General features: G+C 44.2%; 1 protein-coding gene across 4 annotated transcripts in view; it reads right to left on the bottom strand.

Moving 5' to 3' along the window:
- The window catches only part of GABRA5 (gamma-aminobutyric acid type A receptor subunit alpha5), a 92284-nt gene that overhangs the window by 16708 nt on the left and 61094 nt on the right, over window positions 1–14482 (bottom strand). For all 4 annotated transcript variants that reach the window (XM_005221734.5, XM_005221733.5, NM_001075844.1 and 1 more), the window contains one exon: window positions 13113–13195. In XM_005221734.5, the coding sequence (XP_005221791.1) occupies window positions 13113–13195 (83 nt within the window). The remainder of the gene's footprint in view (window positions 1–13112; window positions 13196–14482) is intronic.

Below are 14482 nucleotides of genomic sequence, written 5' to 3'. Positions count from 1 at the left end.
CCCGTCTTTCCCCAGCCACTGTGCCCCAGGACAGGCCAGGCTGCTGCTCTGTGAGGCTGGCCCCACTCCGGCCATGTTCACAGGGAGGAGGGCTGCTCATGTCCCACCAGCACCCCTCATTCCATTCCCAATCCACACACCACGGGCTGTGAGTCTGTCCCCTGGCCCAAAGAAGTATGCAGGCCCCCATGACCCCTGGAAGATGTGAGCCAGCTGGGAACTGTGAATCCCAAAGCTCAGAAAGGAGCGCAAACCTTGGGGCAATAGGTCTCAGTGACCTGGGCGGTTCTGAGAGCCAAGAATGACTGGGTGCAGAGACATGCATCAGAGCAGAGAGCACAGAAAACGATGCACCATCCCTCCTCCCCCAACTGCAGAGCTACCTACTCAATGCCAGTGTCCTCAAGGAAGAGGGAAGAGGGCAAAGAGCAGGGGGCACAGGGAAGAGGGGGGCCTTTGGGAAGAATGAGGCTTTCAGGAGGGGGAGAGTGCCTGCCTGGGTGGCCTGGAGAGAAGCTGACCACGATGCGGGCATGCATGTGGGAGCTGTGGGATGGTGGGGGTGCAGACGTGGTGGGGTACAGATTGGATCGCTGGGCACATGGTCCTGACTCTCCTGGTGGGACTGGGTGTGGCTGGGCATGCGGTCCTGACTATCTGTGGGACTGGATGTGGCTGGGCACATGGTCCTGACTCTCCATGGGACTGGGTGTGTCTGGGCATGTGGTGCTGACTCTCCCCATGGGACTGGGTGTGGCTGGGCACACGGTTCTGAATCTCCCCGTGGGACTATGTGTGGCTGGGCACACGGTTCTGACTCTCCCCGTGGGACTGGGTGTGGCTGGGCACATGGTCCTGACTCTCTGTGGGAATGGGTGTGGCTGGGCACACAGTCCTGACTCTCTGTGGGACTGGGTGTGGCTGGGCACATGGTCCTGACTCTCCATGGGACTGGGTGTGGCTGGACACACAGTCCTGACTCTCTCTGTGGGACTGTGTGTGGCTGGGCACGTGGTCCTGACTGCCTTGGGACTGGGTGTGGCTGGGCACGCGGTCCTGACTCTCTGTGGGACTGGGTGTGGCTGGGCATGTGGTCCTGAGTCTCTGTGGGACTGGGTGTGGCTGGGCACAGGGTCCTGACTCTCCATGGGACTGGGAGTGGCTGGGCACGCGGTCCTGACTCTCCGTGGGACTGGGCGTGGCTAGGTAGGCAGTCCTTATTCTCTGTGAGACTGGATGTGGCTGGGCACTCGGTCCTGAGTCTCTGTGGGACTGGGTGTGGCTGGGCACGCTGTATGGCTGGGCATGAGGTCCTGAATCTCTGTGTGACTGGGTGTGGCTGGGAACGCTGTATGGCTGGGCATGAGGTCCTGAATCTCTGTGGGACTGGATGTGGCTGGGCACACAGTCCTGACTTTCTCTGTGTGACTGGGTGTGGCTGGGAATGCTGTCCTGACTCTCTCTGTGGAACTGGGTGTGGCTGGGCACACGGTCCTGACTCTCTGTAGGACTGGGTGTGGCTGGGCATGCAGTCCTGACTCCCTCTGTGGGACTGGGTGTGGCTGGGCATGCAGTCCTGACTCTCTCTGTGGAACTGGGTGTGGCTGGGCACTCGGTCCTGACTCTCCGTGGGACTGGGTATGGCTGGGCACACAGTCCTGACTTTCTCTGTGTGACTGGGTGTGGCTGGGAACGCTGTCCTGACTCTCTCTGTGGGACTGGGTGTGCCTGGCACCTGGTCCTGACTCTCTCTGTGGGACTGGGTGTGGCTGGCCATGCAGTCCTGACTCTCTGTGGGACTGGGTATGGCTGGGCACGCAGTCCTGACTCTCTGTGGGGCTGGGTGTGGCTGGGCATGTGGTCCTGACTCTCTGTGGGACTGGCTGTGCCTGGCATGTGGTCCTGACTCTCTCTGTGGGACTGGGTGTGGCTGGGCACACGGTCCTGACTCCTCTGTGGGACTGGGTGTGGCTGGGCACGTGGTCCTGACTCCCTCTGTGGGACTGGGTGTGGCTGGGCACTCGGTCCTGACTCTCCGTGGGACTGGATGTGGCTGGGCACGTGGTCCTGACTCTCCGTGGGGCTGGGTGTGGCTGGGCACACGGTCCTGACTCTCCGTGGGACTGGCTGTGGCTGGGCACGTGGTCCTGACTCTCCGTGGGGCTGGGTGTGGCTGGGCACACGGTCCTGACTCTCCGTGGGACTGGCTGTGGCTGGACATGTCATCCTGACTCTCCATGGGCCTGGGTGTGGCTGTCCTTGAGTTCTGGGGCCAAGTGGCATGCAGACCAGGAAAGCCTGTCTGTGCTTCAAGGATCAGAGGCTGAGGAGAGGCTGCCTCTGTTACCTGCAGGCTCACTAGCCTCCATGCCTCTTTCTCCACTGCTGATGGGGATGGGGTCGGGTGGATTATGGACCACCATAATCCAACATTAAGGACCCCAGAAAATCAGAATTGTAACCAGATAAAAGTTACTTGAAATCACAGAGTAATGTATGAATGTCAACTACAATGCACACTAATCATTCATATCGTCTTGTTTTTCAAATTGCTAGTATTAAATGGCCTGTTGATATCAATGACATTTAGCAGCACTAAATTCTGCTCTTTGTGTCAGATGCGTGGCAAACAATCTCTTAGCTGGGACAACAGTAAACGAGGCCATCAAGTTTGCCATACCACCGTCATCTGTCATGATTTAGAGCTCCAGAAACATAACGCTTGCCTTCCTCCAACTATACATCAGCAGAGCTAGGCAAGAAGGTTTGAAACATTTTCACCCACAGCCAACTTGGCAATTCATCACTGCTTTCTGAGCAGCTCTGTCCCCGGGCTGACACCTCCTATGTGTCCTCTTCTGGCTCTGCAAATCCTGAATAAACAGCCACAACGGCACACCAACCGCTCGTTTACAAGGCCTTTTAGAAGCCGCGAGTTTTTGTCTAACGATGAGAGAAACATTTTGCCATGATCCCGACCTTCACTGTTCTACTCTAAGCTCTGCTCTCTCATCTGCAGATTGAGCAGAACAGCCTGGAGGTGCTCAGAGCAACATGAACTCATGGCAACCAAGTATTCACCATGTGCCTGATACACAGTAGATCCTCAGTAAACAGCGACCGAGGAACAGAGCCATAGGTTGGACAGAAGTTTTGTTTGGTGTCAAATCCAGTCTCATGAGAAGATCTTTGTACATGAATTCACTTTCTAATTGTCAAAAGCAAACCGAGTGTGTGGGAACCACTGCTTAGTCTTACGTGCCAGGCTATGAGACAGTGAGGAAGCCCCTTCTACCCTGTGCATTCACTGCCTATGTTAGAAGAAATACAGGTTAGGAGGTGATCAGAATTTTGATGATTGGCAAACTCTATAGGATTTTAGTTCTCTGATGCCCGTGTCCCCAGTCTTCCTCCTTCTTCTAAAACTGAGGTAGGAATCGGCAGAGTACCTGTCCCAGGTGACCTCACCAACCATCACCTGTGTGACCCACCTGCCTTCAACTGCCCCATCAGTCTCCTGAACTGAAAACCAAGTCAATACCTGACACATCAATTCTGTAATCTAAATTAGAAACTTTGTAAAATATAAATGTCTGTGGATACATGATCTCTAATGACCTATGACACTCTGCATCCCTGCTTTCAATCAAGCAGGTACCAATGAGATCAGTGGGGCTTTGCCAGGCCTCTTTCCCTGTCCAGAATCAGCTGAGAAGTGAGGGCAGCTCTCTGCAGATGGAGATGAACAGATAACATTGCTGCTCTGTTACCCAGAAAGCAATAGTGGAAGACTGAGATTTGCTAGTCAGATGGCCCATCACCACCCCACAGTTGGGTCTCTGTAAAATTACATGGGGTCACTGACTGCCCGCTGGTCTGAGGCAGAGTTGAGAGACCGTGCTCTGTGTCTATAGACTTAAGTGGAACCAAATCAGAGAAGAAGACAAAGGACTGTCACCCTCCAAGTAGAAGGGCTGCTTCCTTTGTGAAGAATGAGAAGCAAGTCAAAGGCCAGGAATATGAGGATCGAACCCGTCCACATACTCTTCTGTCCCCTTCATAAACCAATTAGCTTTTTACACATTCATACCAGTAGCTCCTTCCAATCACTTGCCAATTTCTCATAGAAAATAGCATTTTGCAAGTCATCTGGTCTTAAATCACGATGCCATCTTTGACTTATACATGGGCCCAGAGCCCATCTCATAATCCACTTGTCACACCGGCCACCACCCTGCTCTCAGCTCTCATCACCTCCACTGCTTCGTGACATTCCAAGTACTTGTTTTCACTTCCAAAACAATGACTTCAGCACATCCTCCCCTTAGTTCACATCACTGCTCTATTTCTACATTTTGGAATTTAAGGCCCTTCCTACTGGGGTCAGAGAATAAGATGTTAGATAGCATCACTGACTCAATGAACATGAATTTCAGCAAACTCTGGGAGACAGTGGAGGACAAAGAAGGCTGGTGTGCTGTAGTCCATGGGGACTGACTTAGTGACTAAACAACAATAAAAACATATAACAACAACAGCAGCAGCATGAGGTCACAAAGAGACATGACTGAGCGACTGAACAACAATAACAACATCTGAACGGTGACACTGCCGTGTCTCTTCCCCAAAGGGGGAAGTCCGGTGCCTCCACAAACTGACCACCTGCCGATTGTGCTTTATCCTTTATCCGTTATGCCTTCTTCCATCCAAATCCTCCAGGCTCAGTTCAAAATATGACCCCCATGAGCTTCCCCAAACAGCCCTCAGTTTCACAAGGGTTTTCACCGAATTATTTAATCTGCCCAGCATTTGCTCCTGGAACCCTGGCCATGCCTGTTTCCCACTGTACCTCACAGGGTGCTGAGAGCAGAGCACCCCTGACACAGCCACCAGACGATAATCAAGGTCAACCAATGCACAACACAGACAGAGCTCCAACGTGTCTCTAAGACCTCACACCAGGCTCTCTGAAACCTGCACTCCAGACACCCACAGGCCAGCAGAGTCGCTCCATACTGGCGTGGCCAAGGCAGCAGCAGAGCTGTAATCTCACATGTCTGAACACTCTAACAGCTCAACCTCATGATACTTATGATGGCCTGAAATTCTGTCTACTGGAGATCCACCAAAATAGGGTTCACGTCTAATTTAGGGTATATTCTCATCAATTCAGATGTTTTCTCATGAAACTTGGTCTACCACTTAAGGCATAACTTCACAAATAAAATGAACAACAAAAAAAGGACTATTTCCTTCTCTAAATAGTCTTGATTTGTTTAAGCACTTGCTTCCAAATTTAAGCCATGCCATTAGACCCTGATGCTGGGAAAGATTGAAGGCAGGAGGAGAAGGGGATGACAGAGGATGAGATGGTTGGATGGCATCACCGACTCAGTGGACATGAGTTTGGCTAAACTCCGGGAGTTGGTGATGGACAGGGAGGCCTGGCGTGCTACAGTCCATGGGGTCGCAAAGAGTCGGACACGACTGAGCGACTGAACTGAACTGAATTATCTTTAAGGAATTTCCTTACAGACTGGGAAATATAGGTCTAGAAGCCAGGGCTGATTTCAATAACTGAATTCTTGAGAGTAGATATAACAATAAGAGAAATGTATGTTAATTCAGTTCTGCGTTAGAGAAGCCAGAGTATGTGGCTCATCAGAATAATGACGACTATCTGCATTGCTTTGTCTCCTAATAGCAGAGAGTTGTTGGACTGGGTAATTTGAAAATCATTATATTATCACATTTAGCCTCTGCAGCCCTGGATGCCAAGGGTAGAAGTGAGCTATTTGACCAAGCAGCTATTTTTAGTAAATCCAAAAGATAAAACACCAGTAAGAAAAACACTTCATTGAATAGTATTTCTCCTCCTAAAACTATTTAGTCCTGAGTTGAAACCATAGGAGCTGAGGAAAAGTGAAGTCTATGAGGTTTTCTAGCTTTTGGTCAATTGTATGCAAACATGACATACGAGGAAAATCTTCTAAGCTGCCTTGCATATCATAGTAATGATAGTAACAGCAAACATAAATAAGAGATCGCATCAATTTCAAACCAATCTTACAATATCAGGCAGATATAAATAAATTTGGTATGAGAGTTCTGTATCTCTACTGAGTTCAAGAAATGTTTATATTGGTTTTGTCTCTGTGAAGTTCAAGAAATGCATACATTTGTGTATTCACAAATTTATATATATATATATATATATATACACACACACACATATATACATATATATATACACACACATATATAAATTGATGTTGTTTGGTTGAATGTAGAAATGAAGAGGTCCTATTAGATAAATTTTTTAGCTTTGAATTATATAACCGTAGTTGGGGAGTCACTGAATACGAGATGATATAAAGACCATTTAAAAGCTCACATACTTTATTTCACCAAAAATTGCTTTGTGCTGCCTGCCCTGCACACCACTGCCATTAAATCTGAACATCACATTGACTTGAATTTATTTAGATAATGATGAAAAATAACAATCTTTGACTTTTAGCGTTCTACCTTTGATCAAATGAAGAGCGTAATTTTCAGGTGCAAAGAGTGGCATAATTTTAAGTGCCATAATGACTCAGTGTTTCCTAAATGAGGTGCCCCAGGGACCTTTTGAAGGGTTTGTCCCAACTACTGATGTGCACAGCCACTGACGGCAGTAGGAATTTAAATAAATTCTAGTGAGAGTCCCTCTCTATTATACTACTTTCCCCAAGTAAATGTATGTGTTATCTCTACATGGCATTTGAAGATCATAATTTGAAAAAAAATGATTTATTCCCATCCAACTTAATTTTGGTTCATCACACATACTTCTGATCCCCCAAATCCCTTTGGAATTAAAGAAGGAAATTAACTTTAAGGAAACCCTCAGAATTAAAGGAAGTTCCCTGCCAGTAATGGCAGAGTGGCTATTAGTAGGTAATAACTATTAACTCTGGACACCACATGAAAAATAACTCCTTGAAGGCAATGGAGAGTGAACAAGGGCAGGAGGGACCCAGAGAGGAGCTGGCACTTGGATGCAGGAAATGGCTTCTCTTTAAAAAAGAAAAAGATAGAAAATAATCATTTGACTCCAGTCAAATACCACAGAAAAGATGCTGCTCTGCCCCAGCCCAGGCCCACAAAGAGAGTGGGGAGCTAGGCTTTCCCCTCAGCAGCTATGAGGACAGGTCCAGCCTGAGGGCAGGGCCTTATGTCGGGCAGCACTGACACCCACTCTCTGCAGGGGTGAGAGGGCGAGGGGAGCCTGGACCCCCAGCGACGAGCAGAAGCAGTCCTCCTGACACTTGCTGGGGCTGCGTCAAAGGAGGCCCAGTGGAAGCTGAGACTCCTACCACCCCAAGGCCAGGCTACCCACACAGTGTCAGGGGACACTGATACAGAGCTCGAGGTCCTGTATCTACCCAGCAGCAGCCAGAACCCAGGGCCCCCTCTGTCAACGGAAGCTGGGGGTAAGCCTCAGTTCAGTTCAGTTCAGTCACTCAGTCGTGTCTGACTTCTCAAGACCCCATGAACCACAGCACGCCAGGCCTCCCTGTCCGTTACCAACTCCTGGAGTCTACTCAGACTCATGTCCATCGAGTCAGTGATGCCATCCAACCATCTCATCCTCTGTCGTCCCCTTCTCCTCCTGCCTTCAATCTTTACCAGCATCAGAGGGGAAGGCTACCTGGCAGTAAGAAGGCTGTGGTACACCTTTCCCTGCAGAGCAGTGATTTTAAGTCTAGCTAAAACAGAAGGTTTCAATAAATCTAGAGTGTCATAATATAACACACGAAATGTCCAGGTTCCAATAAAAACACATGTGTCCTAATCATAACCAGGAAGATCAAACTGGGTTTTTTAAAAAATCAATAGATGTCAAGGAAGATATGACAGAGATGTTAGAATTACCTGACAAAGAGTTTTTTAAGCAGCCACCGTAAAACACCACAATGATCAATTACAAACATGCTTGAAACAAATTAAAAAAAAAAAAACAGAAAGTCTCAGCAAAGAAATAAAAGAGAGAAACAAAACTCAAACAAGTTTTAGTATTTGTGTTGGTCTGCTTGGGCTACCATAACAAAGTACTATAGACTGGTCGACTTAAATCAAAATTTATTTTCTCACAGTTCTGGAGGCTGGCAAGTCCAAGATGGAGGTGTTAGCAGATTCTGGTGAGGACTCTTGTCCTGATTTACAGAGGGCTGCCTTCTCCCTGTGTACTCACATGGCCTCTCCTTGTTGCATGCATGTGGAGACAGAGAGATCTCTCTTCCTTTGCTTATACAGGCACTAATCCCATCAGATGAGGGTTGTACCTTTACGACCTCCATTATATTTAGTTACAAAGGCTCTATGCTCAAATGCAGTAACACTGAGGATTAGGGTTTCAAAATATGAATTTGGGAGGCATAATTCAGTTCATAACATTCTACCACTGGCCCCCACAAAATCCATGTCCTTCTCACATGCAAAATCTATTCATTCCATCCTAGTAAGTCCCAAAGTCTTAACTCTTTCCAGGCATCAACTCTAATGTCTGAAGTCCAGTCTCATCTAAACATCATCTAAATCAGATATTGGTTAGATTCAATTCATCCTGAGGCAAAATTTGTCTCCAGCTGTGAACTTGTGAAACCAGTTATTTTGTTCTAAAATATAATGGTGGGATGGGTATAGGATAGACATTCCCCTTTCAAAACGAAAAGAAGGGCTGATAAGTCTCAAGCAAGTCCAAAACCTAGCAAGGCAAGTTCCACTAGATCTTAAAGCTCGAACATAATCCTCTCTGGTTCAGTGTTCGGGGAGCAGCCTCACACCCACTGCCTTGCAGGGAGTAGCACTCAGGACTCTGCTGATGGCAGAAGAGAGGCCGTCTCACTCCCTGGCCCATGCACGCTGCACCTGGGCCAGGACTGGCAGCTCTGAACCACTTTGGGGCTCATTCTTCCTGCTTCTGTTGAGATGGCTTATAACACCATGGTAACCTTTTTTTTTTTGGGTGTTCTGTCATGAACAAACTTCCTCATTTTTGCAATATAAGAATTTCCCAAATCTTTAAGTTCTGGAATTTATTTTCATTTTTTTTTTTTGTTTTGGCTTAACAATTCCTTCTTTAATTCATCTGTTGCCTCTCAAGAGGAACCAAACAACTCCTCCAGCACTTTAGAAATTTCCTCAACTAAGTACCCAATTTCATTACTCACAAGGTTTACTTTCTACAAAACACTAGAATACAAATTAGTCAAGTGCTTTGCCGATTCATAACAAGAAGCATCTTTCTACCATTTTCCAAAAACCTGTTTCACATTTCTTTCTGAGACCGCACCAGAAAACCTTTAACATCCAAGTTTCAAGCAGCATTCTATTCATGATTATTTGGGTATTCTCTAAGAAGATGAAAATTTTCTCTCTAGCGCTTTTTTTTTTTCTTTGGAGCCCTAACCAGTATCTTCAATATCCTCATTTCAGCCAACAACAGTCCCTTCATAGCAACCTCAGCTTTTTTAAACATTCACTACAAAACTCTCCAGCCTCTATCCCTTACCCAGTTCTAAAGCCACATTCACATTTTCAGGCCTTTGCCAGAGTAACACCTACTTCTCATAACCAAAATCTGAATTAGTCAGGGTTCTCCAGAGAAACAGAAACAATAGGATATGTGTGTGTATATCATCTCTATATATACACACACATATATATAACTTATTATAAGATATACACAGTTATGTATATGATTTATTATAAGGTGTTGCCTTATGAAGTAATAGTAGCCTGAAGTCCCAAGATCTGCAGTCAGTAAGCTGAAGACCCAGGAGAGCTGATGGTGCAGTTCCAGTTTGAGAACTGTTAGGCTGGAGACCCAAGAAGAGCTGTTTCAGTTTGCATCCAAAGGCAGGAAAAGACCAACATTCCTGCTCAGGGCAGTTAGGTAGGAGGGGTTTCTTACCCATGGGAAAGTCAGCCCTTCTGTTCTATTTCAGGTCTTCAACTGATTGAACAAGGTCCACCTACATTAGGGAAGGCAATCTGCTTTATTCAGTCAACCAATCTAAATGTTAATCTTATTAAAATATATCCTCACATGCACACCCAGAATAATGTTTAACAAGTTTCTAGGCATCCTGTGGCCCAGTCAAGGTGACACATAAAATTAAAGAAAATAATAACTAATAACCATAATAAGAAGCTCACTAAATGGGTTCATCAGCAAGATGGAGGGAACAAAAGAAAGTATCAGTAAAATTAAATATACAACAATAAAAATTAAGTTTATCTGAAAAATAGAGTATTGGGTTGCACCTATTAGGCCTAAGAGGCCTGTACTCAACCATCCTCTAGACTGGAGAAACAGTCAGTGACAGAGGTGTCAATGGTTTAAAGGATGAGGGAGCTTACACGTCTGAAGCAAGGTCCTGGCTGGGTGGCTGGCAGGACATGGTAGCCACCTTTGCTCAGGGGGTAGGGGAGATTGCCAATTACAGGGGGAAATGGTACCAAGTTGGCTCATCAGTTACCAGGGAGACCACCAGAGGGGCCCAGTCCTCACCCACCCTTTGATAAGAGGAGAAGAGAGGAGAGTTCTGACCTAAAGCTAGAAGAGTTGTTAGCTGGGGCCTGGGACAAGTATCTAAGTCAGTCATGTGAGTAGGGTGTAGGTGTATATCCACTGGTCAGGCAGAGGATATACAGACAGCAAGAGAAAAGCCATCTTGAGGAGCCTGACCACACACAGATGCAACCGAAAAAAACACAAAGAGCCTCAGAACTTGTGGGAATACAACAAAAGATTTCATATTTACGTCATTGAAATCAGGAAAGAAGAAGAGAAAGAGGATGGGGCAGAAAAAGTATTCAAAGTAATAACTGCTCAAACTTCCTAAATTTGACCAAAAACCTACAGATTCAAAAAGTAGAGCAAATCTCAAATCAGATAAACCCAAAGAAATCCACACTAATACACATCATAGTCAAACTTCTCTAAAGACAAAAAAAAGAAGCCTGAAAGCAACAAAGAGAAAAGATATCTCACCTATAAGGAGAGATATGATTTGAATTACAGCAGATTTCTCATCAGAAACCATAGAGGCAAGAATAAAGTAGCACATTTTTCAAATGCCACAGAACTGTCAGATCAGAATCTTATATTCATTAAAAATGTTCTTCAGGTATGAAGAGAGAAATCAAGATATTTTCAGATGAAGAAAAACTAAGAGAATTTATTGCCAGAAGTCTATCCTAAAGGAATGGTTAAAGGGAGTTTGCTAAGCAGTTATAAAGGAGCCTGTAGCCCTCCGGGCTCCTCTGTCCATGGGGATTCTCCAGGCAAAAATACTGGAGTAGGGTTGCTATGCCCGCCTGCAGGGGATCTTCCCAACCCAGGGATACAACTCAGGTCTCCCGCATCACAGGCAGATTCTTAACCATCTGAGCCGCCAGGGAAGCCCAGTTTTAATATAACATTTATTTCAAAATGTTTTATTTTATTTTTATGATAAAATAATTTTTAGTTATAAAAGAAGAAATCCTAGGACACTGGGAGTACAATAAAAGAACACCATAAGCAAAAATAGAGAAAAAAAAATCCTTTTTCTCTTGAGATTTCAAAATTAAGTTTGATGGTTCAAATAAACACTACAATACTCTCTGACATGATTCTAGGTGAATACAGACAAAATGTTTAAGACAACTATATTTTCACTATCTTAGGATAAAGGAACATAGCTTTCATATGAACTGGTAAAATAAGAACAACAGTAAACTGTAGTAAGTCATGTATGTATAAAGTAATATCTACAGCAATAACTTAAAAGATGTACAAGAAGATACAAACAAAACAGTATAAATTAAAAAAAAATGGAATCATAATAAATGTTCAGCTAACCCACATGGAGTCAGGAAAAGGAAAATAAAGAAACAGAAAACAGAGAGCAGAAAGCCAAAAAATTAAATAAAGTGGCAGACAAGCCTTCCAAAAAGTGTAAATTATGAGAATACACCAATTAAAAGATAGAGACTGGCAAAGCGAATTTAAAAATATGACCCAAACATACACCAACTACAAGAAATTCATTTTAACATGATGATTAAGCAAATGGAAATAACTCACTCATACACATATATCATTCAAATATAATCAAAAGAAAGTAGGAGTGGCCATATAGATTTCAGGTAAAGTAGACTTTAAAACAAAGAAAATTACCACAGAGAGGAATATTATGCAATCACAAAGGGTTGATTCACCCAGAAGAGACTATAATCCTGAATTTGTGTGCACCAAAGAACAAGTGAGAAATACATGGAACAAAAAAGTACTGAACTGAAAGTAGGAATAGTTAATTGCACAATTAGTTGGAGCTTTCAACACCTCTTGCTCGACAACTGATGTAGACAGAAAATCAGCAAACAGTATAGAACTCACAACAGCATAGTCAACAGGATCTAATTACTACTTGTAGAGCATTCCACCAAGTAACTGCAAAATATACATAATTTTCAAGTGTCCAAAGAACAAATACCAAGATGAATCCTCTGGGTCATGAAATAAACTCCCATAAATGTAAGAAAGGTGAAATCATATAGAAGGCATCCTCTGATTATAACGGAATTAAACTAGAAATCAATAACAGAACGATAACAGGAAAATCCCAAACTGTTTAAAAATTAAATAACCACATCTAAATAATCAAATGTTCATATGGAACATCTGAGAAAAAGTGACTCAACATAGCAATGACTACCATGAAATAAGGAGTTCCGAAGCGGGTAATGGAAATTGGGTCATTAAGGGCTCCTGGAGGAGGTGACCTGGAATCTGAGAAGTGAAAACAAGAAAGAACCGCCTGGTGCAGGTCTAGGGGTAAGAAACTGTTTCCCCAGGAGCATGTCCTAGAGGGCAAAAGCCCTCACTTGCATTCTCTCAGTTACAGGCAGGGAAATCATTCTGAAAGGACAAGTGTGTGTGCCCCACTGCCTCTCCAGCTTTCCCAAGCACACTGAAGCGCATCTTGAGTTTATTTACATATAGTATCTAAATGCTTCTGAATAAATGTGGAAATAACCCCAAAGTATATCCATGGTTCTTACTTGTGAAAATAACTTACAGCTGCCAAATTTCAGAGGGCAGGCATGGGCATCCATTGGAAAGTCTTCAAGTTGCATTGGGCACTCTGCAGAGATGGTCAAGCTGAAAAACAAGAGATGGGGACCTTTCAATGACTCGTCAACTCTATTTATTGGACACCATGTTCCAGAAAGGCATATTAAGTACTCCACTCATTATTTTAATTAAAGTCTTTTATGAAATTGTCTAAACTGTTGCATCAAATTACATAGGACTACATTGTAGGTGAATATCATTTAGAAATAAGGTTTAAATCAAATCTACTCAGGAGTTATGTGGCTTGATGTGTCTGTACATACATTACCACTTGTAAAGCAATTTGAGATGCCTTTAAAAATAATTTATTCTTTTATTCTCGCATCACTTACCAAGAGTAATCTAAAAAACTTCCCTTGACCAGGCCTAAAATATATTTTTGCATAAATAATTTATAAGCTCAAAAATATAAATGTGGAATAAATGCACAGTCCATATTTTGACCCCTGAACATTCATTGGAAGGACTGATGCTGAAGCTGAAGCTCCAATACTTTGGTCACCTGATGAGAAGAGTCAACTCATTGGAAAAGACCCCAATGCTGGGAAAGATTGAGTGCATGAGGAGAAGGGGGTGGCAGAGGATGAGATGGTTGGATGGCATCATCGACTCAATGGACATGAGTTTGAGCCAACTTGAGGAAATAGTGACAGACAGGGAAGTCTGCTGCAGTCATGGGGCTGCAAAGAGTCGGACCCACTGAGTGACTGAACAACAGCAACAAGCTTTAACCAAAAGCTGGCTATAATTATCAGGTGTGGGGCTGCTACCATGAAACTTCAGAGTAAGTGAAATGCAACTTTCCTACTGTTTTTAACCCAAGTCTGGTCTTCCAGATAATAATCCCATCCACTACCGCCGTCACTAATGACTGAAACAGCACTGGGCATAAGAGCTGCTGGTCTGTGCCAGGCACTGTGTTAAGTTCTTCACCTATATTAACACATCTATAGAATAGCATGATTTATTGCTATTACCATCCCAGTTTCAAGGTAAGAAAGTCAGACACAGATATTAAGGGATCCGGACATGAATTCACAGATCCTAACGACAAGTCCTCCCACAGGCTCTGTGACCTGAGGCTGGCTGTATTTGCAGAGTTGTCCCTGTGGTGCTTTTATTTTTTTTACAGAGCTACTAATTAGGTAGTAAATCTAAATTTCTTTAGGAATTAATCTTCTGTTTCTCGATGTTTAATTCTATTATTTGAAATGAAAAATAATTACCTAAAATGAAACCAAATTGCACCATTTTCAACTTTAAAATGGATGTTACAATTCTATTTTGTTATATTAAGTCTGGATCTTGCCTATG

This window comes from Bos taurus, chromosome 21, assembly GCF_002263795.3.
Source record: "Bos taurus isolate L1 Dominette 01449 registration number 42190680 breed Hereford chromosome 21, ARS-UCD2.0, whole genome shotgun sequence".
Classification (NCBI taxonomy): Eukaryota; Metazoa; Chordata; class Mammalia; order Artiodactyla; family Bovidae; genus Bos; species Bos taurus.
This window is presented reverse-complemented; position numbering and strand designations above follow the sequence as displayed.